The sequence below is a fragment of the Cavia porcellus genome, unplaced genomic scaffold, assembly GCF_034190915.1.
Source record: "Cavia porcellus strain 051 isolate PalLab524CR breed Dunkin Hartley unplaced genomic scaffold, mCavPor4.1 scaffold_23, whole genome shotgun sequence".
NCBI lineage: Eukaryota > Metazoa > Chordata > Mammalia > Rodentia > Caviidae > Cavia > Cavia porcellus.
Window position 1 is genome coordinate 10,286,991 of NW_026947506.1, and position 22,362 is coordinate 10,309,352.

At 56.3% G+C, this 22,362-nt stretch overlaps 1 protein-coding gene across 2 annotated transcripts; it reads left to right on the forward strand.

The window, feature by feature from the left end:
- The first annotated feature begins 7,152 nt into the window (after positions 1 to 7,152).
- Cxcl12 (C-X-C motif chemokine ligand 12) lies at positions 7,153 to 19,463 on the forward strand. 2 transcript variants are annotated; one of them, XM_003466135.4, is made up of 4 exons: positions 7,153 to 7,349; positions 10,699 to 10,816; positions 12,585 to 12,671; positions 14,933 to 19,463. In XM_003466135.4, exons 1-4 carry the CDS (start codon positions 7,289 to 7,291, stop codon positions 15,024 to 15,026), a joined length of 360 nt encoding a protein of 119 aa, XP_003466183.1. In that variant the 5' UTR covers positions 7,153 to 7,288; the 3' UTR covers positions 15,027 to 19,463. The 2 variants fall into 2 exon arrangements, with proteins under 2 accessions (XP_003466183.1, XP_005002094.1); XM_005002037.4 differs by having other exon boundaries at positions 16,825 to 19,463.
- Positions 19,464 to 22,362: the final 2,899 nt, after the last annotated feature.

Here is a 22,362-nt window from a genome sequence, read left to right on the forward strand (position 1 = left end):
GACTTGCTAAGCCCCCCTACACCCCAAATCTGCAGCTCCACAGATCAAGAGGCTCCATCCTTGGACCAAGAGTGAGAGAGATTCTGGCAGCCAGCATGCCCAACATCTCCCCTGCCTGCTGTCACTGGAGCTGAACCGGCATCCACACAAGGCTACTGTGGTCCTGCGGGTACTGTCACTCCCCAGGCAGGTGGTCGAGGAGGACCCTGGGCACACTGGTGTCACCCCAGGCCAGCATGGGGAGTAGGTGCGCGCTGCCCTGTGGCTCTCTCTCCTTTCTCTGCTTGTTCCTTCTCTGCCAGCGAAACACATCTTCCATGTGGCAACCTGGGAGCCAGAGGTCAAACGTACAGCAAAACATTTCCGCCTGGAGAAATGAGTTCATCTACTCTCCTCGCCATCATTCAGGAATGGACGGGTCCAGCTGTGCCCGGGCTGGGCTCCTCCCGGCCCCAGATGCACTGAGGGTGGGCAAAGCCTGCACACCTGGCCTAGCTGGTCTGGGGTTGGGGGTGGGGCTCCCAGTCACTCTCATGGTAAGGAGGGGGACGTGCTCACCGCCCACCTCACCTGGTCCAGCTGCCTTTTTGGGGCTTGGAGCTGAAGGCTGTGACCAGTGACATAGGATGCAGGTGTTCAGGAGCCATTAAGAGGCCAACCCTGCAACTGGCTGGAAGCTGGGATGGTGCCCTGACACTGAGGTGCCACTGGGAAACTCCTAGCAGAGTTGGGGTGTGGCCTGCCTGTGTGAGCACTGGGACCTTCCCTGTACCAGGCCACCCTCAGGAGGCAGCCACCTCAAGCAGCAGCTTGAGGTGTGGCTGTGCACCACAGGATGGCACACGGGACAAGGACTGGCTGTGGAGAATTCAGGGCCCCTCACAGCAGAGGACAGCACTGCCAGGGGGTACAGAGGAGCCAGTCTCAAGGGCCAAGGGGCACCCCACCTGCCGCACCCCAGGGGTGAGCTTTTCTTGGCATGCCCTGGCTGGGCATAGGCCTCCTCCTGAGTGAAGGGCACTTGGGTCCTGCGCTTCACGCTCCAAACCTCAACTCCAGGCAAACGGGAGACAGAATTATACCCACGCTGACCCGCTGGGAAGCCGCAGAAGTAAATACCGCCTGGGGTCAGAGCGCTCCTGGAATCCCAGAGCCACTGGGAGCTGCCAAGCAGGGTAATAGATCACCGACCCGCCTCTGTTTACAGCCGGGTAATGCCTTTTATGACGGCCTCTCGGTCCCGAATAGTTGCTTTATGGCCTCTGTAGGGAGACTTTTCCATTTGGTAAAAATCATCGGATGGCTTCAGTCATGTTAACAACTGCTCATTAAATGCAGGGGAGTAAACAGAGAAATAAAGGCTTACTTCTTTCCTAGGTTTTCCTTTTTTTTTTTTGTAATTTATGGAGGAAACTCAGGGATGGGCACTGGGGGAGGGGTGCTCAGCCTCACTCTCCCTAGCTCACACCTGGGTGGGCGTCCCCAGGAGCTCTCTGGCCCTCTGGAGATGTCCGTGCCTTCGGTGGAGAAAATGAAGACTTGCTGCATGATATCCAGGCTTGGGGCCCTGGTCCTTGGATCTTTTCCCTGTGGCCCTCGAGGCAAAGGCTCATCAGGTGAGAGCACCTGGAAAAAACTTGTGGTGAGTTGTGGATGAGGGCAGCCAGATGGGTGGGTGGGCGGATAATGGGTGGAAGGATGGATAGATAGATGGGTAGTGGTTGGATAAATGGATAAGGGATGGATGAACAGAAAGATGGATAGAGGGATGGATGAACAGAAGGATGGATGATGGGTAGATTCATGGGCATATGGATAGCACTGCATGGAAGGGTAGAGGAACAGGTGGATGGATGATGGATGGAGGGATGGATGTTGGACAGATGAACAGAAGGATGTGTAGACCAGTGGGTGGATGATGGTAAATAGATAGGTACAGGAATGCATGGATGCATAGATGGATACAAGGATGAATAGTGGGCAGATGAATAACAGGATGGATGATAGGTGAATAAATGGGCTTATGGATGGTAGTGGATGAGTGGGCAGAGAGATAGATGGATGGATGATAGATGGAAGGATGCATAGGTGATGGGTGGATGGATGGATGAATAGAAGATATGGTGGGTGAACAGATGAACTTATGCATGGTAGTAAATGAATGGGTGGATGTGTAGATCGATGAATAGATGGATGCATAAGTAGATAGATGGCTGGATAGCAATTGGATGTATAGCCATCTTGGATGGATGGAGGGATGGGCAGATGGATAGATAGAGGATGACACATGGATATATGGAGGGATGGATAGATGAGTGAATAGACAGATGTTCGAGCAATAGAACAGAAAGATGGGTGGGCAATTAGGTGGAATGCGCTAGAAGTCCCCCCTACATGAGCCCACCTCTCACTTGCATCCCCTGGGCTAGGCTGTCGGTGGATTCTGCCTTGAATACCTTGGACACTTCTCTGGACAACTTGTGTGGCCTGGCCCAGTGCACCTGTGTACTAAGACTCTGTGCCCAACTACAAACCTGTAGGTGGAGAAAGAAGTGCGAGCCAGGAGGGCCAGCAGAGCTGCAGTTCTGGCTCCCCTGACTGTGGCGGGGAGCAGCTGTGCAGGCAGCAGGCCCAGGCCCTTTCCACAGCCCGCAGTAGCTCGTGGCTTCTTCTTAGCCCACCGATCCTCCGACCATGATACACTCAGGTGGCGCCACTTCCTGGGTTCATTTCCCTCCCCATAGCAGCCGAGGCCACCTACAACAGAAGAAAGATGACCTTCTCTGGTAGCTCACCCAGCTCTCAGGGGGCACAGGGAGGAGACCAGACTCCCCATCTTAGATGAGGTCAGGGCGATTTCTGGAAGGAGAGGGTGGAGACTGAGCTGTTTAAATCGCTCCTGAAAGAATGGGAGCAAAGAAAGGTCATGCCTCCTGGCTTCAGTGTCCTGCTTTCGTTCAGTGAGAAAGAGGACAGCTCCAGTACCTGCCTGCCAGCCCTTACCCACGTGTCCCCAAACCCAGGCCTGAGAGCCCCCAGGGGCTCCCTGGAGCAGAGTTACCAGACTCAGCAAAGACATCCCTGGAAGCCGAGAAGCTCAAAGTTTAGGACAACAGGTCCTTCTCTTTAGTATGTGTAAACCCCATGAAATACACCATACTACGAAAGTGTCGAGCTGAACTTGAAATTTACCTGGGTGTCCTGAATTCTGTACAGCAAACCTACTACTGCCCCTCATCAGGAACATGCTCCCAGACTGGACTTAAATCCCAGATCTGCCCCAGCTGTGGGGCCAGGTTCATGTCTGGGGTGAGGGGGAGTCAGCACAGTACCCATCCTATGGAGCAGGCAGGAAATGCCCATCCCTGAGCTCCTTGTATGTCAGATCTTGCCCACCCCCAGGCTGGCACTCTTGATTAGGAAAGCTGCAGCTAAGGTATGTGGTAGCCTGCTTCCACAGAGGCTCAGTCCAAGACCCCACATGTGCTATGATTTCTCTATTTGATAACGAAGGCAATGAAGTAGTTCATACCCCGTGGATACGCTGGGCAAAGGGCTGATTCATGTCTCCAGGCACCATGGAGCAGACCATGCAAAATGCTATCACTACTCAGAAGACCTGCACATAGTTTAAGAAGTACAAACATATTCGTTTCAAGAATTTTCTACTTTTAGACTCCATGGAGCACAGGTCACTAAAAGTGAGGCCTGGATAAGGGGGAGCTGCTGTGCCTTGACTTTAGACCTTCTTCTGAGGCTCCAGCCATGGAGTGTGGTCCTCCCAGAGGCAGGGGTGATGGGATCAGGTTACAGCTAGGACTGGAACAGCACAGAGCTAGTCCTGCCTTCCACCGCTGACTCCAGACATGGTACAGGCAGAGCAGAGGAGCACTCGGAGCTGGCAAGGGGATCTCAGACTTGAACCCTTGCCTGTGGGTTTGGTTCTCCCTAGAACTTCAGCTCTGCTCCCTGCTGCGGTGACCTCGAAGGAAAGAGTACTTTGAGCTCCAGGTGCGGAGTGGGGCAGCCAGGAAGGAGGCTCAGGGCAGGGATGCTTTAGTTTGCAAGCTATTCATGTTTTCTCAAGAGCTCCAGGACCAGTGGGGACCAGCTCACCTAGGGCCCTTCCCTCAGGGTGGCCTTCAGCTCTTGGAACAGCTCCTGAGGACAGTTCAGGTGCCAGTCGAGGAAAACACAGCCAAGACCTGACCCTAAGCAAAAGATTCCCAAGATTCCTGGATGCTTGTCATAGAACATGTACGATCTATGTCCTCAGGCATGGTCCCATGGTCTGCTGGCAGTACAGGATTCAGAAATGATGGTCCCAGATGGATGGCCCAGGATCTAGACATTGATGGAGGACTTCCTGCCAGGCCCGATGCCCACTGGCCAAACCTCTCACCATGTGGAGCCACAGTGCCTCATCTTCAGAGCTGCAGCGAAGGCTTAGTCTGTGAGCTTGACCTGAGTGAGAGCAAGTGTGACAAATACAGAGAGGACAAGCCCAAGCCCTGTGAACCGCACTGTCCCTGTCTCCTGAACCCCGCTGCCCAGTGAGGGAGCTTCCAGAGCAGGACCTATGGGAGACAAAGTCCCCAAAAACTCCAGCCCATCCCCACATCCTTCCGGGGACCCACACACTCCTGGCACAGTGTTCTCCTAGCTGGCAGGGAAGCCAGGAACACGCTGCACCTCCTCCCTATTCCTACTGCTTGACCGTTTTGCGACCTGTTCATTTACTTATAAAAAGGCAGGGATGGGGGTGGGGCAGCATCTGACAACGTGAAATCCTGCATGGACACAGCTTCTCCAGGCTCAGTGTGGGGAGCGGCTGACCTGGAGATGGGTCACACATGCGGAGCTGCAGCAAGGCCAGCCTGAGAACACAGAGCTCCCAAGGAGGCCAGAAAAACAAGGCCTTAGGTGGGTCCTTCCTCCTGTTAGGGGAGAGGTCTCACCTGTTACCAGCCTCTTGCTGATGCATAAATAAATGCACTGCAGGTGTTGGGCAGTTCCTTTTCTCCCATCAGAGAGGGGGTTCCACCCAACCTCAGCGTTCTGCATTCTCACTCTGGTCTTCATTTCTTCATCCTCCACCATCTTCCCCCTGGGGAATTTCAAGAGCTGCACTGCAGGTTGTAGCTCAGACTTTCTCGCTACTACATCAACGGCTGGACCAGTGCACGGATGCTGGTGCAAACTGACTCACTTTTTAACACTTGAATCACGAGTGTAAAAAGATTAAATGGATCCCAAGCCACACCTGGAATGCCAGGCCGAAAGGTTCCTGCAGACTTTTTTCTTATTACTTTATAAAATAAAGATATAAATCTATATTTTAAAAGATAACAGCTTCCAAAAGAGTCCCACTTTCAGTAAAGATAACACTTTAAATCTCCTGCCGGTTACACCCTGCTCAAATCTCATGCAGTAGCTGTCCAAGGCCTGGGGCCGCGTTCCTGCAAGCTCTCTGCGACCCTGATGGAGGGCCACGATTGTTCCGGCTGCACCTGCCTCCAGCTAGCCCCTACGGCCCCTGTCTCACACAAGACCCTGCAAGACTGGGGCTCCCCATTCCCTGTTCTGCGGGACCCCTCTACTGAAGTGGGGAACTGGTGGGGAAATTGAGGTGGAACTGAGTGAAGACAGCACGTCAGCAAGAGACGGGGACAGGACGCTGGGTTCTGCTGCCCCAAGTTTGAGGGGCTCCCTGGGCCCAGCACAGAGCAGGCTAAGACGCCTACAGTTTCACCAGGCCCCCAGCACGTACAGGGTTGATCCTGGTGGTTGCCTGCTAACACTGGAGAGGCTTTGCATCTGACAACAGGTCCCTGGCCATCTCTCTAAACCCTCACGGGTCCTTCACTGTGCCTTGGCCCCACCTGCCCAATGATACCTGTGGCCTGCAACCCGCCTTTTCTCCCAGGATGCAGACCCAGGAGAGCGGGGTTTTGCTTCCTTTCCCACACTGAGCCCAGCCCTAGCACACGGAGCAGCTGGGGGACAGCGGGCACCTCCGCCTACCCCACACTCACTTCTATCCTGGAGTCTCTGATCTATATAGGCCCGGCCCACGCCAGGATTGGTGGCCAAAATGAGGCCTCAAGAGGCTTCCTGCTGATTCAGCCAGGGCTCTACAGAGCTAGCGGACCGGAGGCGCGGCCGCCAGAGGGCGCCCGAGCCTGGCCCTCCGCGAGGTGTTGCCTTTTACAGCGGGACAGTCAGAGACCTGGGGACTCAAGTCTCCGAGCCAGTTCTCCAAGTGGGCGTGGCCCGGGTGAATGCGTGAATGAATGAATGAATCTCGTGCGTGCAGGCCTATGGCGCGCCTGCCCGGGTCCACGGTGTTTCGAGGAGACTTGCGCATGACACTGCTCCTGCCACCGGCGTCTGGACTCGACTGGAGCCCCAGCCCGGGTCCCCCGCAGAACCGGAGTCTCTGCGGCCGCCCACGGTGCAGACCCGGGCTCGGGGCTCCCGGGTTCCGGGTACAGCGCTGTCCCTTCGCGCTCTCGGAGAAGCGCGAGACCTTGTCGAGACGCCTCCACCTGGGCCAGCCGGCGTCCTCTGGGGAATAACCTCGGGGACAGGGTGGAATGATGCAGCCAGGTGTCCCGCTGGCCTCGGGTCGCGCTGGGCACCCCCGGGGAGTCCTGAGGTTTCAGAGACCCTGTGCAACCTCCACGCAGCCATGACAGTGTGCGGGACAGGACGATGAGAAGTTGGGGTACCCTCAGATCCCCACCCCTCTGCGGGTGCGGGTTGTGATAGCCGCGTGCACAGGGCGGGGGACCCGGTGCAGAGGCGCGAGGGCTTAGGTTTCACGGGGCCAGCGATACCGTGACCCGGCCAGAGCGGTCACCGAGGCTCCACACAGGGCCTTGGCCGAGGCTAGGTTGGCCATGTCCCAGAAGCCAGTGAGCCCCTAGGCCGCTCCAGCGGGCACCCCTGGTCCCCAGGGACGCATCCGGGCGGATCTCTCGTCTGTGCTGGGTCCTCACTCAGACTCCACCGTCCAGAGGCCCCGTGTCTCCACTCGCACCGTGGGCGCACGAACCCACGGGATCCCCGACCTCCTGGGCGCTCCAGGGAGGGCGGGACGGGGGCGGGGACGCCAGAGCCCCGGGCCTCAAGGTCCGCCCCGCCCCGCCCCCGTCCCGCCCCGCGGCCTCCGCTAAAGCGACCCGCGCTCGCTGGCAGACGCGCTCTTCTGTGCACTCGCCGGCGTCTTTCCATCCGTCCGTGCGTCTGTTTGTCCGTCTGTCAGCCGTCCCCAGCCGCCCGCGCCATGGACGCCAAGGTCGTCGCCGTGCTGGCCCTCGTGCTGGCTGCGCTCTGCCTCGGAGACGGTGAGTGGTCCGCTGCCTGTGCGCCCCAGCCCCGAGACTTAGGTGGCCACTTGGCAGCCGTTCTCTGAGCTCTGCGCCCCGCACCGAGCGGCCGCGGTCCATCCACCGGGTGCAGGAGGAGCTGGGTAGAGCGCTGGTCTGGAGCGGGGCTGCCTAGGAACCGCAGGCCGGGGCCTCCCCGCTGCTGCAGCTCGGTCTCCTCCGCGAGGGCTACGAGGCCTCTTACTCAGAGCGCGGGAGGCGCACACCCGGCGTGCGGAGGGCGCACTTTGCGCCTGGTCCAGCCCAGACGGTGCTGGCCGTGGCCAGGTGCTGGTGCGGCGCGGTGCGGGGTGCGCGTCTCCAAGCCCAGCGGTCCTCCTCCGCGGGCCGAGGCGCAGCTAATGTCCTACTTGCACCCTGCTTGCAGCGCTTCTGCGCAGCTCGGTGGCGCGAAGCGACGCGGACCCGCAGCGCCCATTCACCGCCAACTTCCCTTTTCCTGGGTCCCCAGAGCCAGGCCCAGAGTCCGGGGAGACCCCGCGCGCTGCTCCCCTGCCCCCAAACACACCTGCAGGCCGGCGCCTTTGTGCCCCGCACTGAGTCGCAGTGGAGTTCAATCACCAAGGCCTTGGGCCACTGGGAACCGCGGTGTCCTCTTTCACTGGGAAAGGGCTTAGCTTTCTTTTTTTCCTTTTTGACGCTGCGAGAAAACTGGCTGTGCTGTTACGGGACACCACTGCTGCAAACCAAAATAAACTGTTGCCTCTGAGCCTACAAAACAAAACACTGTGGGGCCTGAGCTCTTCCTTGGCTCCGAAGTTTCCTGCAGTGGCTGAGGGACACAGAGTGCTCTGCTGCAGCTGTTGTACCCAGAATCGAGCCAAGGAGCCTACGCTGGGTTCCCTCGTGAGGACCCCACAGCTGCGTGGCTGTGGGTGCGTGCCCTCCCCTGAGCCCAGCAGGAGAGGCCCTGCCACCCAGGGCTGCCCACCCGCGAAGTGCCAAAATGGCTGTGGCAGGCACCCCAGAACCCCTCTGGCACTGAGACTACGTAGGAGAGGTTCCTTTGCACTGGCCAGGTCCCCAGAATGGGACTCCAAACTGGACATTAATGATTGAGTGACCTGGGGAGGGTGCAGTGTCCTCCTGCACTCTACAGAACCTGCGCTACCCTCTCCCTAGTTACTGTAAGGAGACAGTGATGCACAGACCTAAGGTGATGCATAGACCTGGGGTGCAGCCACCCTGGGGGGGGGCGGTGCACAGAGGACATGGGGACCATGCATCTGCTCTCCCCCTCAGCAGCCAGGCAAGTCCTTTGCTGTACACCGGGCTGGGACAAATTTCCTTTTTCTTGACTTCCTGCACCGGTGTCCTCTGCACCACTTAGCCACCAAGCCACACTAGATGTCTCTCCTGGGCCCCTATGGTCTTCCTGTGTCCAGCAGCTGGATCTGGGTGCTCGGCCATCTCACGAAGCCAGGTGGGTTCGCTCCTACCTGCATGGAATCAGGATTCCCGTCCTCTGTCCTGTGCACGGAGCGGGCTGCTTTCTGGAAACTACTCTGGGAACCTAGCTCATTGGTTCCCAAATCCAGACAACAGGGGAGCCCGAGGGACTCTCATCTGTGCTGTGAAACTGCTGGAGAAGTTGGTAATGTAGACAAAAAGCTGGAGGAAAGGGGTGAGGCCACACAGCACTGGGCTCCCATTGAGGACTCCTGGGGGCTCTATCACTTTAAAGACCTGTGGAAACCCTGCTTGGGCAGGCGGGGGTCCTGGAGCAGGAATAAGAATTGCCTTTGAAGGAAATGGGTAATCCCGGAGGGCAGGGGGAGGAGAGAGAGAAAGCCTGTTTTGAGCTCAGAAAGGCTCTGATTTCTGGCCTGATCTCCTTTGCTGGTTAGTGGGGCCAGGTTGCTGGGGCTAGATCACCAAAGGTGTTGGGCAACACAAGTGTCCCTGTGTCTCTCTTGCTAGTCCCGGGTCATCATGGGCTGTAGCTCTCCTGCTCCCGTCCAGGACCAAGGGCAGTGGGAAAACACACACACACACACACACACACAGAGAGAGAGAGAGAGAGAGAGAGAGAGAGAGAGAGAGAGAGAGAGAGAGAGAGAGAGAGAGAGAGAGAGACTTTGGCTCTGGAGTTACCGAGGCTGCTGAGTCCTGGTTCTGGGTTGCTTCCCCCAGCGATTGTTTCCTGAGCACTGACTCCCACCCCTGTGGGGCTGTGGAGCTGCTGGAAGCACCCTGAAGTGGTTTGTGCCCCCTCCATGCCAGGTTTTCTCATGGTGACAGAGTCTTGCTTTGCTTCTGGTCTGGGCGGTGGAGTGAGCTTCTCCAGTAACTTGATGGCTAAATACACAAGGTTCCCAGCCCAAACCATTTTTGAACTGAATGTGGCCTGCAGAGAAAATGCAGTCAGCCCTGCAACCCCCTCCCCAGCTACGTCCCAGGTGCAAGACTCCGAAAGCCCAGCCTCCAGGAAGGCTGCAAGTGGCTCTGAAAATAAGTCTGGGGACTCCGTATTCTCATTTAACCCCAAGGAAAGAAGCCACAAAACCAAATAATTTAGGATATTAAGTGGGGCTTGGACAAAATCTGCAGGGGAAATAATTAAAAAACAAAATCGCAGAACTCGCAGCCCCCCAAGGGCTTGCAATTTTAGACTTAAAGGGCGAAGAGTCTTAAAGGGATGAAGGAGCCCCTTGCTAATTTACACTAATGAGTGTCAATTATGGCATTTTACAAATTGTCGAATTGGCAAACAGAGATGGTAATAGGATCCAGAGGCCTCAGCACCCCATCCCCCCAGCACCCCAAGCCACTTTGGAATTCAGCATCAGGAAGGCTGGAGAAAAGGTACCCCCAGCTCCTCTGGTCTCCTGGTGGGAGCTCCTGGGGTTCCTTTGTGGTTTCCAGGTTTGGGGAGAAGGTGAGGTGGGTGGGGTGGGGGTTCGGGTTGGGGGTGCTGGGGAGGGTGGCATGGTAAAAGAGGGGAGAGGGTCTCCTCCCTCCTCCTTCTTCCCCAATCCCTGACTACAGAGATCTCTCACAGAGACCTCCAGGAGTTTATTTTGCAAAGAAAAACTGGGAATCCTAGGCTTGGACTGAAACACTTCTCTCCTGTCATTCCTGCCTTGATCTGCAGACACATGTGCAGGCAGCTTCCATAGGAACATTCTGTCTCCAGGGTGCAGCACCCCCAGACCCCCTGTGCCCTGCCAGAGCTCACAGAACTGCCCCTGGAGATGTCCCAGCAGGATACACCTGTGACATTCGTTCATCCCTGCTCCCTCTACACCACCTTGCCAGAACTCCCGCCCCTGGCTGGCAGGGTAACACATCCCCTGATCTCTTCCAGGGAAACCCGTCAGCCTGAGTTACAGATGTCCCTGCCGCTTCTTTGAGAGCCACGTGGCCAGAGCCAATGTCAAGCACCTCAAAATCCTCAACACTCCCAACTGTGCCCTTCAGATTGTGTGAGTATTGAGCCGCATCCAGCAGGCTGTGGTGCCTCGACAGTACCGACAGTACCATGGAGAGTTGCAGAAGCTGGGGTCCATCCTGGAGGCTGGCACAGCTGGTGACAGCCTCTGAGGATGCAAAATATGCCCCCAGACCTGCATATCGAAAGCCTCTTACCCTGGGCTCCTGCTGGGCTTACTGTGGTCCTGGTCCCTTCTGTCCTAGCACAGCTGGCTGCCAGGGGCCCTGAGATACTGTGGGCTTCATCTGCCAAGGCTGCTGGCAGCAGCCACAGTTGTCCTGCCAGCTTGGGGGAGCAAACCCACTCCTTTCTCATTGCCAGAGAACACACAACCCATTCTTGGGGTCATCTTTTGCCATTTGGTGAAGCCTCAAGATTTGCAGCTCGCAATCTGCATACTTTCTCCCAAGTGCAGCTTAGTGAGTGTTTTGCTTTTGCCTGGTGGTGAAGGCAGCTGCCAATGTTTTATTGAATTCATTTGGAAAACCAAGTCATGCAAACACAAGGGGACAGAGATCTTTCCTGGGTGCACAAGACTGGTGGAGACGCAGGGAGAGAGAGCCCAGGACTCCAAGCATACCTTGGGGTGCTGCCAGACCCAGGAGGGGGGACCAGAGCCCTGGAAACATCCCTTTCTCAATAGTCCTAGGGCTCAAAGTAGGGTGGGGATGCAGAGTTGGAAGAGAGAGGTGCCTTCCCCACACATCCCCACCCTCTCGCCTGTTTGAGGTCTGGCTTTCTCCTCATTCTTTTTACCCTCTGCACTTACTCTGTCACTTACAATATGTCTTTGGGTCCTAGAAGATGATTGTCTTTTTCTTTTTAGGTACTGGAGATTAAACTCAGGGCCTTTGCACTGAGCTACAACCCAAGCCCTTCTTAATTTTTCGTTTAGCAACAGGGTTCTCACCAAGCCCCTCATTTGCCCACATTTTGGGCTCAAACTTACCATCTAGAGGTTTGAGGCTGTTTTGTCGATTGAGTATGACCCTCTGTCTGCTGGCGGGGGTGTGTGAAAGTTGTGCAGTGTGTGGCCAGGGTGGACCTGCTGCATGGCACAGATGTGCCAGCTCACTTCAGGGTGCATCCTGACATGGGGAGGGACCAGAGTGGGTCTCAGAGCTGGGAAAACCCTAAAGCAAACACACAGCGGGGCCCAGGCCTGCATGCCATGCACCTGCACATGGTCCCCAGGGCGGGGAGTCACCCCCGACTCTCATGGCTGTGCCCAAGCCACCGTGCTGGGCTCTGTTGGCCACACAGCTCTGCCAGGCGGGGCAGGGTGTCCTGGGTGTTAGGGTTACACAGTACCCAAGAAGCTGCTTCTTCATTCCTCCTCCACCTCCTCTCTGTCCCTGCATGGGGCCACCCCTCCTGGCTCTGTCTCTTGCCAGAGCTCAACAGTTCTCTCTGGAGTCACCCTCTCTCCAGCCTGCCCTGCATGTGTCAAGGTACCCCATCAAGATAAGGCCACACTCAGTCTCTGGGGTCCCCCAGCTGAAGCCGTTGTCCTTTGCCTCACAGGCTCTGTTCGCCCTGACCTGCTGGCTTGCTCACTCTTGGACTTCCCTTCTGCCTTATTCACATGCCAACTCCTACTGCACCTTCAAAGCCCACTCCAGTGTTCCTAGGCTGCATTACCCCTTGCTGGCATTTCTGTGCCTCGACCCGGTCAGGGCTGGAGCATGTCACACCCCAGGATCTCCCCTCCCCAACCCACCCCGAGCACCTCTCACGTCCAGACCTCTCTGTCTCCACAGCGCCAGGCTGAAGAACAATAACAGGCAGGTGTGCATCGACCCGAAGCTGAAGTGGATCCAGGAGTACCTGGAGAAGGCTTTAAACAAGTAAGAACATTCGGCGGCCCGGGCGGACTGTCCACTGGCCCCCACTGGCCCCGCCAGGAAGGCTGACTCCAGGGCTGGAGGGCGGAGCTGGGAGGAGGCCCGTGCGGCCGCTGGGTCTGACAGCTGTAGACACCGCACACACAGCCTCTGCACCGAATTCAGCCTGTATCCACCGTGCCCGACCCTCGCACCTAGGAGCTTTCGTGCCTGGGGTTTTCTAAGCCAGGTGGCCCCTCATGGTCTCACCTTCATCCTCATGGTCATATCTTAAACCAGTGATAACTTCAAGATCTGTACTCAGCTCGTGGCCTCCCTGGGGCCTCCGGGCACAGTTAGGGGAAAGCGGCTTCTTAGCAGGGAACTCCAATAAGTGTCCTTTGGGACTGCTCCTGTGGGGCATCCCTCGGTGTGGCCTCTATGTGACCCTGAGAGACTGGGCCACCACTACCCTCAGTCCTCTCCCAGTTGGCCAGTGGGGGATCTCGGTGATGGGTCGGTCTGAGCTCCGTCTGAAGTCTGAAGCCGCTGCCCCTGGGCTGTGCTGGAGGCCCCCGCTGCCCACCCTCCCTGCTCCAGCCGCATGCTTCCTGCTTCCGCCTCTCCTCCAGCCTGCTGGAGCCATCCCCCTCTCCTCCCGCCTCTCCACCCCACCGGGCCCTCTGTGAGACCCCTTCCAGCCCCCTCCAGAACGGAGCCAGCCCCTCCTGGAGAAGGCACGATTACACCCCACTTTCCTGCGGGAGTCTGCAGAATTTTAATAAGTGCAGCTTCCAGTGAGAGAGCTTGCTGCACAATCGGGTTTCCTGCTTGCCCCTAAGCCTTCACAGGCTTGGGGCTCTGCAGACCGGGCCTTCTGAAATCAGAAGCATAGGGCTCCTAGCAGGCGGCATCTTGCCTCAGCCCCTCCAGAAGCCATGTGGGTTCTCAGGTTCCAATCAGGAACGTAGGCAGCTGGAACCCTGGTGCATAATAAACATGATTCACAGACGGCCCTGGTGGTACATGTAACTTCTGGCAAGGCATTTTATACATATATATATATATTTTTTTGTGTGCACATTTTCTTTTGCATTTTGTTTCTTTAGAAAACAAGTGTACTTCAGAATATATTTGTAGTGGGAGAGTTCATATATTCGAAGTGGAGCCATAGAAATGCCAGTAGCACCTTTCCTTCGACTCTGAAGCTACTGGCAGAGGGTACAGAAATCTCTGTGATATATAAGTGTTAATCATTGCAGCTTCTCCATGTTAGCCGCAGTATGTTTTCACTTGTATGACAATTGTATGGTGTGTCATGGTATACGCTAGCAATAAAACGCCAGCGGTCTTCCTGGTGGAAACCTCCTACTGTACGTGGGGATTTATTTACCGATCAGGGCTTGGTGGCGAACGCGCAGACCTTAGTGGAGACTGAGTTAAGCCACCTGCCGGTCAGGTGCGTGGGACCCCATGACAGGGTCCATGCTGAGGGACAGCTCACAGGCTGTTCTGTCTTGCCGATTAAATCTGCAATTCAAGTTTTTCAGTATTTTTTTAATCCATGCTAGTGTCCCAATACATAAATTTGACTCACTAATCCATCTTCCTCTCTCCTCCTCCTTGACCCCCCTAACAGCCTCATGTAATCCCGAGACTCAACCCCAGTAATAGCAAGCTTCCCATGCTCCCATGTAAAACTCCCATGACTCCCAGCCATGGTTAATATTGGGCTTTTTTCCCCAGAACAGGTGCCTCACCCATAAATCATTAAATACCATTTGCCTCCAATCACCCTAATGCAACAGTCAGGAGCAGTCGCTCTAATGGAACTCTGCTAACCACACTGTCCCTCGCTCCAGATAACCTCGGTGGTACCCAGAGTGGGCACGGCGGGGTCGGGCCACCTTCCACCTCCTTTGCCCAGAGCCAGGATGGCAACTGAGCCCCAGGCCTCCAGCTGCTAAGCATTATGGTGTTGGAAACACAGAGACCTTTTAGAGAGGGCGGAAAAGGCTCAGCTCTGAGTAGGTGGGGGGAGTGAGACCAGGCTGCAGGTAGAGACCAGGGATCCCAGGGTAGGTCCCATCCCCAGGGGGTCTCAGTGTCACAGGTGTAAAGGTGGGCTTGGAGAATGGGCCTTCTGGCCCCAGACAGTGTCCAGCACTTGGCTGCATGGGGAAGGGCCTGTCCAGCCCAGGAGCCACCCTCGGCCAGCCTGAGTATGTGCGGGCTAGGAAATCTCTTGTACTGCAACGTGATTAATGGTTCTAATTTTATCTAAGGGGGCGCAGAGAAGACAAAATGGGGAAAAAAGAAAAGATAGGAAAAAAGAAGCGACAGAAGAAGAGAAAGGCTGCCCAGAAAAGGAAAAACTAGTTATCTGCCAGCTGGATGGACCGCAGTGCTTCCCGCTCGCTCTCGGCGCTTTATAAACCCGCTGTCCCCTGGCCCGGTGACCCACATGCTGGGCCGCGCTCTGCCACCCTTTCTGTGCTCCTTAAGGCCCTGCTGGCCTGCTAAGTTATGAAGACAGTAATTGTTCAGAGACTGTGTGCTTAGGATGCTCCTAGCATGGCAGGTCCAGCCCAGGCCACCCAGCTCTGTGCCTTAGGTTGCCCGTCCCCACGGGGACCCAAAGTGCTGCCTGGCCAGCAGTGTCCACGGCCCACTGGCCCTGAGAGGTGTCCTGTGCCTCCACCTGTCACTTCAATCTGCAGTTCCTGCAGCCTTCTCAGGACGGGCCTTGGCCCATTGGCCCCTGTGGCCCAGCCCTCTCCTCCCCTACCTCCCCAGGTCCCTGCTCCCTGCCAGGCTGGACAGAGGCCTCACCTGCAAGTTCGGGGGTTATGCAGTGGTGTGGGGTGCACAGGAGCAGATAGAAATGTAGATGCTTCCCTGGAAGGATTCTCTTTTGGTGCTTACTCCAGAGTTGTGGAATGGGTCCTCCATGCTGGGGACAGATATGTGCAGGGTGTGCAGCTGTGGGGTCTCCCCTCCCTCGTGCTGAGAAGGGCTCCAGCACAGTCAGTCCCCACCAAAGGGAAACATCTGCCTGCACTGAGTCTGCTTCTGTTCTAGAACTTTCCTCCCCACCCCCTTGATGTCTGAGAATTTGGCCAAGTCTCTCATTTAGACAGGAGGATGGGCCTGTGGGAGGAGGCAAGTCATGAAAATGAGCGTCTCCAATCGTGGACCCTTGTCCCCTTCCACCAGTACCCCCTTCCCAAGGCTGGAGGGTGCAACTGGGGGACTGGGCTCAGGGTGCTGGGTCCCTATGCGCCGGGGGAGGTAACAGAACACACAGCCATCCACCTCCAGTGAGGATGTTCTCACAGCAAGGCATCTGTGTGGTCACTACCCGTGCTGCCTGGTCAGCTTTCCCAGCAGCACTGCTCTTGGTGGCTGTGGGGACAGCAGGCTCCAGCCTCTAGGTGAATAGATATCCACCAGATCCCTTCCCCACTCCTGGGCGTTTTTCCGCAGAAGCCGGCACTTTTCTCTTGGGACTCATCAAGGTATCCTTGCTCTTACTAAGTAAGCCCTCCAGTGGCACCCCGTACAGGAACCACTGCAGGGTAGGAACAAGTGAATTCCCCTGGCCTCTCCGTCTCAGGAGAGTCTCATGACGCCCCCAAGGGCCATACCCTGTGGCTGAAGACCCTCCTCTGAAGAGCAGAAGACCCTGCCTGGATCCTCTGGGGGAAACCAGGAGTCCAGTCACAGCCAGGTGAGGGGCGTGGGCCACCGTGTGCCACCTGGCCCGGCGACTCCCAGGAGATTCCTGGGGCCACTTCTGGCTCCTGGAGACCACCAAAGTGGCACAACACCAGCCAAGAGATACCAAGGACAGTTGTGGGGCTGATGGAAGTCGGAAGTGCCTCTCCTCCAGACCTCCGAGCATGCGGTGCCCGCCCCACCCTGACCTGGCTGGGATGGACTTGTGGCCTCTGCTGGAGGCCATGCATGGGCCTTGTCCTGTGTTCCGTGTACCATGCCTTGTGCTGCTGGTCATCTGTCCGCTGTCCTGTCATTTCTGGTGCTCCCTATCCCGCTTTGGCCTGCTTGTCCCCGCCCCCTTGCATCCTGCCTGCCCTGTCCCACAGGGTGACCGGACCACAAGCTATGCGGGCCTTGCAAAGCCCCTTTAATGGTGTCTCCTCTGTTCTGTTAACAGGAGGTTCAAGATGTGAGAGGTGGGCGAGACGCCTGCGAACCTTACAGGAGCCCAGGCCTGCAGTCAGTGTTAGGGAGGGGCCGGTGTCCCGCTCCTGGGCAGGACCGGACACGGGGCTAAGGGCTTCGTTTGCACAGCTCCCCTACCCTCACCATTGATTCTGTAGCAGAACTCATGGTGTTTATTTCTCATTTAGTTTGATTATCCAGTGTTATCGTGGCAGATAGGAACTCAAGCTAAGGCCATTATGTTATTTGCTTTATTATAATATCTTTCCCGTGAAGCCGCCCCCCCCAACCCTTGTGAGCTTTGGATCCAGGTTGAGATGGGAGGTTCACCCCTGTCCCAGTAGATGGGCCTGCCTCCTTCCCTCAGATTGTGAACAGCAGGGCTCCCCAGGCCACGCAGGCTGGCTCAGAGCAGAGACCACAGACCTCCTGCCGCTCCCTCTCACCCATCGCTGTGCTCCTCATTCTGTGTCTCATCCATCCATCCGTCCATCCATCCACCCATCGTCCTGTGTCTCAAGACTGTCTCCGTCACCCTGAAAAGGATGCTCTCCAGATCAAAGCTTTCGCTCCCATTGGGCACCGAGAGGGAAGCCAAGTGCCCGTGAAACACTGTATGCGCCTCTGTCTTGTGCAGGGGGACCCCCTGTCTGCAGTCCACTTCTGTGTCCCCAGTCATAGCCAGACTCCCGCACTGTAACCCCTGTCTGGGTGCATGTGCTGCCTCTTCCTGGTGTGCAAAGGCTGAGCGTGGGGAGATGCCCTAGGGCCTCTGCCTGGTTCCCAGTGCTGACTAACTGACTCAAACAGCCTCAGTTTCCCCATGGGCCCAGCAGACAGAGCCTGAGGGAACATGGGTGGCAGCAGTGCTGACCCCAGCCCTGCCGACTCAAGATGCTGCTGCAGCTGCTGCTGCCTGGGTTGCAGAGTTCTGACTCAGTGCTGTTTAGGACACGACAAGAATTCACCTTATTATTATTTTCAGGATGCAACCTGTACTAGTCCCAGAGTGAAGACCCTCCTGGGTTAGTGTCTGACCTCACCCCCAGCAGGGTTGCCCATTTCTCTTGTATCCCTGGCCCAGCATCTCCAGCAGGGCACTCGCTCCTTCAGGAAAGCGGCCCAAATCCCTGGATTTGGAGTGTGGACCAAGAGCAATCAGTGTGCAGTGCTGCTCAAAACTTTCTGTCCACTCTCCCTGCAGTCAGCCTCTCCGATCCCAATGGAAGATGCCCGTAAAATTCTTTAAATGGAGAAGGTGCAGAAAGGAGGGGCAAGTCCCAAGTCGTGAGTATCTGATCGGTAACAGGGACCGGGCCTTTCCATAAATGGACTCTTAGTAGAAGCAGGAGGCAAATCTATCCACCAGAAGTTCCCCCTAATTGAAACAAGAATTTAAGATCTCAAGCCAGCCAACGTGAAGGCTAGAGAAGGTCTATTAGTTCCTGGTATTAGAACTAATTTCCAAGCTGTGTTTGAAATTGACTCATCACTACAGTGACTCTGAGTTATCCCAGAGATGACCAGACCTCAGTGGACAGTGGCTCTCCAGGTAGACCGAGATATTTAAATCCTTTATGGAAAATTCAGAAAATGCTTTCCTAGACCCAGGACCACCCATTGAGTCAAACCTCTTGCTCCCAGGACTAGCAGGAGTCCAGATCCCACCACACTGAGGCAGTCACCTCTGTGCCCCCTCCCCAGGGGACAGCAGATCAGAGCAGAGCGCCATTTGTGTGACAATTCATCCCTGCCGAGGAGCTGCCCCTGCCAGGAGACTGACTGGCTGTAGCGAATTCATTTCAGTGGTCCATTTGCAAAGGAAAAGTCTTCCCAGTCTAATCCCTTTGCTTCAGAGTCAAGTTCTCTGCACCCAGGAGCTGTGACTGGGGACAGCAGCTGTCCCCCCTCATTCCCTGGTCTCTGCGACCCGTGCTTCTCAGCTGCCAGCCTTTGCACCGGTTGGGAAGGGGCTGGGGGCTGTGGTTGTGTTGTGTGTGGGCGTCCAAATCTGTGCCTTGTGTCCTTTATACCATTGTCTGTCCTCTGCCAGCCACTGAGACCCCAGCAAGGGTGCGTGTATCCTGGAAAGGAAGAGGTTGGGCTCTAAAGAACAGAGGCCATCTGTCTGTGTGTCAGGAGTCCCGAGGCCTGAGTCCCCACCCACAAGACCCTGTCTGCTCCTCCATGGTGCGATTCTGTCTCTGGTTTTTCACCCATAAGGGGCTTCCAACCTGGGAACCAACCAAGCACCCTTCTGGAAGATGGGCCCTGATTCCTCTATGCAGTTTCCCTGACCATCCTGAAGGAAGCCCAGCCCAGAACTGCTCCCAGAAACCCTCAGCTCCCCAAGGCTGACCGTGGCATTGATCCGCAGCCTTGCTGAGCGCTCAGTGGCTGAGCAGAGATGGGTTCCATGTTCAATGTGATGAATACTGTATCTGTGTTGTCAGTCGCATCTCCCGATAATGTGAAGCTGGCCCAGGAGAAGGCATCCCTGTGCAAAAGTGTGCTTCTTTTTTTTTAAACAAGTCTTTGAGAAGCAGCAATTTCTACTCTGAAGTCATATCAGTCTGAAAAGATATATGTGCACTTAACAGTTTCCTAATAAAAGTATGCAGATGGAACCACCTCGGGTCTGTAATAAGTGTTGCAATTTTTCAGACTTGGCTTCCTCCTCCAAGCCAAGACCTGGGATATAATCGTGCCACGGTGGTTGGTGGGACGCTGGCCATCCTCATCCCACAGTGGAAGATGAGGCAATGCATGCATCCTCACAGGGGAAAGTGTCTCTTCCTGGGAATGCCTTGGGTTTGCAGGAATTACGACTGAGCCTAACTGTAGGGTCCCAGTGGACAGGATTCCACCAGCTCCCACTCAAGGACCAGTCAGAGGGACAGATGCAACAGCAATTAATTCAGTAAGGCCACCTCGGAGGAGTGGGGATCAGTACCCTAAGCCTGTCCCTGGGTGTACACCTGGCTCTGGGTTTACACCACAGAAGCTAGTGGCCAGGCCACGCCAGGCTGTGGCTGGACTGATCTTATCTCATATCTGGTTCTGCAGGCACTGGTATCAGGGAACAGGACCACTCAGGGTGACCAAGGTCATCTTGAAGCCATCTGCCACCAGGATCATTTCTAGAGCCTGAGGAAGTTGGGTAGAAGTAGGACTAGATCCAGCCAGAGGAGCACCGAGGAGTTGGGTGGACAGCAGTCCCCAGTTTCAAAGGAGCCAGGTTCAGGACAGCTCAGGGCCTGTGTGGCCAGCTGACTTCCAGAAGAGCTGACTTCCATGCCATATCCCCTGCCCTCTCATCTCATCCCCATTTAGCAGCTGTGGCCAGATACCAAGTCCTGCCTAGACTGAGGGGTCTGGTGAACAGGCCCTGGTCCCACAGGATCTGCTGTAAGAAAGAGCATTTTAACAAAGTGTGGAGTGTCGAGCACTGGGAGATCTGAGGTCCCTAAAACTTCCCTAAAACATGGAGCTGGGACTTGAGAGCTTTTGGTTCTTTCTTAGGGCTAGTGCAGGACATGGAGGCTCGGAGGGTGGGTGGGGTGAGGTGGGCCCTGGCCCCCTGGCACTCCCTCCTGTTGGGCACAAACCACACACAGGAACAAGTCCTGGCTGATAGGAAGTGTGCCCCAGCTTGGTTCTGTGACTGAAGTACAGAGCCGTGAACTGGATTGCATTGGGTCTGCTTGTCCCTTTTCCCACGCTGAGAACAGCTGGTAGTGGGAGACAGCAGAGAGACCCACATTTTGGAGACCCTGAAGTGGGTTCGTGAGGCCAGGAAGCCCCAGGCCAGGGCTGCCAGAAGATGCTGGGAGACGTGGTCCTCAAAATGTCCTGACCCCATCCACTGGCTGCCATGAACTCCAGATAAATTCCTCTAGAGTCAGAAATAAGGGTTTCAGCTTTGACCCCTAAAGAAGTGGGTGAGGGATGCTAGGAAGAGGAGGGGGAGGGGCTGGGCCCTCAGGGCAGCCAGCAGAGGCCCCCGGCCCTCTCCCTTGCTCAGCTTGACCCCTGCTATGGTTCCTATCTAGAGCTCCCCCCAAAGCCTCATGAGCTGGTTGGTGGGGCTTTGAGAGGTGACTAGATCATGGGGTGTAATGCTCACAGGCGGACTGGTCCACAGGTGAGTTTATAGCTAACTGTGGCGCTGGGAGGTGAAGCCTGGAGGAGGCACTGGGACACTGGGGGCATGGCCTGGCACCCCCAAGAGGTAGGGTGCAGGAAAGACTGTAGAGCACTGCTGCCAAGCTGGTGTCCCTCTGTCCCTACCTGGCTGCGACTCCCACCTCCCTCCCAGCTGGTGTCCAGCTTCCTGTGTCACAGAATGAAGGCAGGAAGAGGGATCCACACAAGCTCCACCTTGTATCCAAAAACCTGCCCCTTCCATGGCCACCACTGTCCTTACTATCGCCTGTGTGGAGCCCAGTGCTGCCTGGTCACCCAGCCCCTGAGAGGTGGAACCCAGCACTGCTCACTGGGAAGGGGACAAGAGGACAGGAGGGAGCACCCGGAGGTCAAGGCCCACCTAACCCCACCCTCCCTCCAAGCCCCTACGTCCTGCACGGGCCCTGAGAGAGAGCCAAATACTCTCAAGACCCTGCTGACTTTCCCTCCCTTCTGTACCATAAAACTCTCACTGTGATTGGCCGTGATGATACACACCTGTAATTCCAGCACTCTGAGAGGCTGAGGCAGGAAAATCACAATTTCAAGTGCAGTCTGGACCACCTGGCACCTTACTGAGACCCTATCTCAAAATTTGTTTTAAAGGGCTAGTTTGGAGCTCAGTGGAAAGGCATTGGATTCAACCCCAGTGCTGAAAAAGTTCACTGCAATGCCATGTCACACAATGACACCTCTGATGAGACTCGCAAGAAAGCAGCAACAAAATCAGCCCCAGTAGCGCATCCCCGGACCCCGCGTTGTGCTGTTTCTCCTCTCACAAGCAGCCCATAGAGTGCTGTGCCTGTGTCCAATAACCCTGACCCCGTCCCCGTCCCCAGTATGTTCCCACCCCTCAGCTGTTCCACTAGAACTGCTCTTTGTCAGTGTCTCTAGAAGACCCGACTCAGGAAACCCAAGGCCAGCTGTCAGCTCCAGGCTCTTCAGTGCTCGGCTCAGCTTTGTTGATTGCCTCCTTCTGACGGTGCCTCTGCTTACCCCAACATTCTCCCCACTCCACGCCTCAAAGCCTCTACTCTGCGTCCCTCTTCCTCCAGGCTGCCAGCACCCCAGCTCTCCCTCACACCTGGGTCACCTCTTTGTTCCTGGGCTCCAGGCAGCACTCCCAGGTCCCCTCTGACGGACATGACAGACACAGGGATGTGACTCTGAGACCCACCATGCCCACCACTGCTGCAAGGCAGCTCTGGCCACCCCGTGGTCCAGCGTGGCTGTGGCAGAGGCAGTGACAGGGTCCAGAGTGACGCCTGGTGAAGGTCTCTCTCACCTCTGGCTCCTGTCCCCTCTGACCTGGCCCCTGGTCCTGGGCAAGCCCTCCACAGGACAC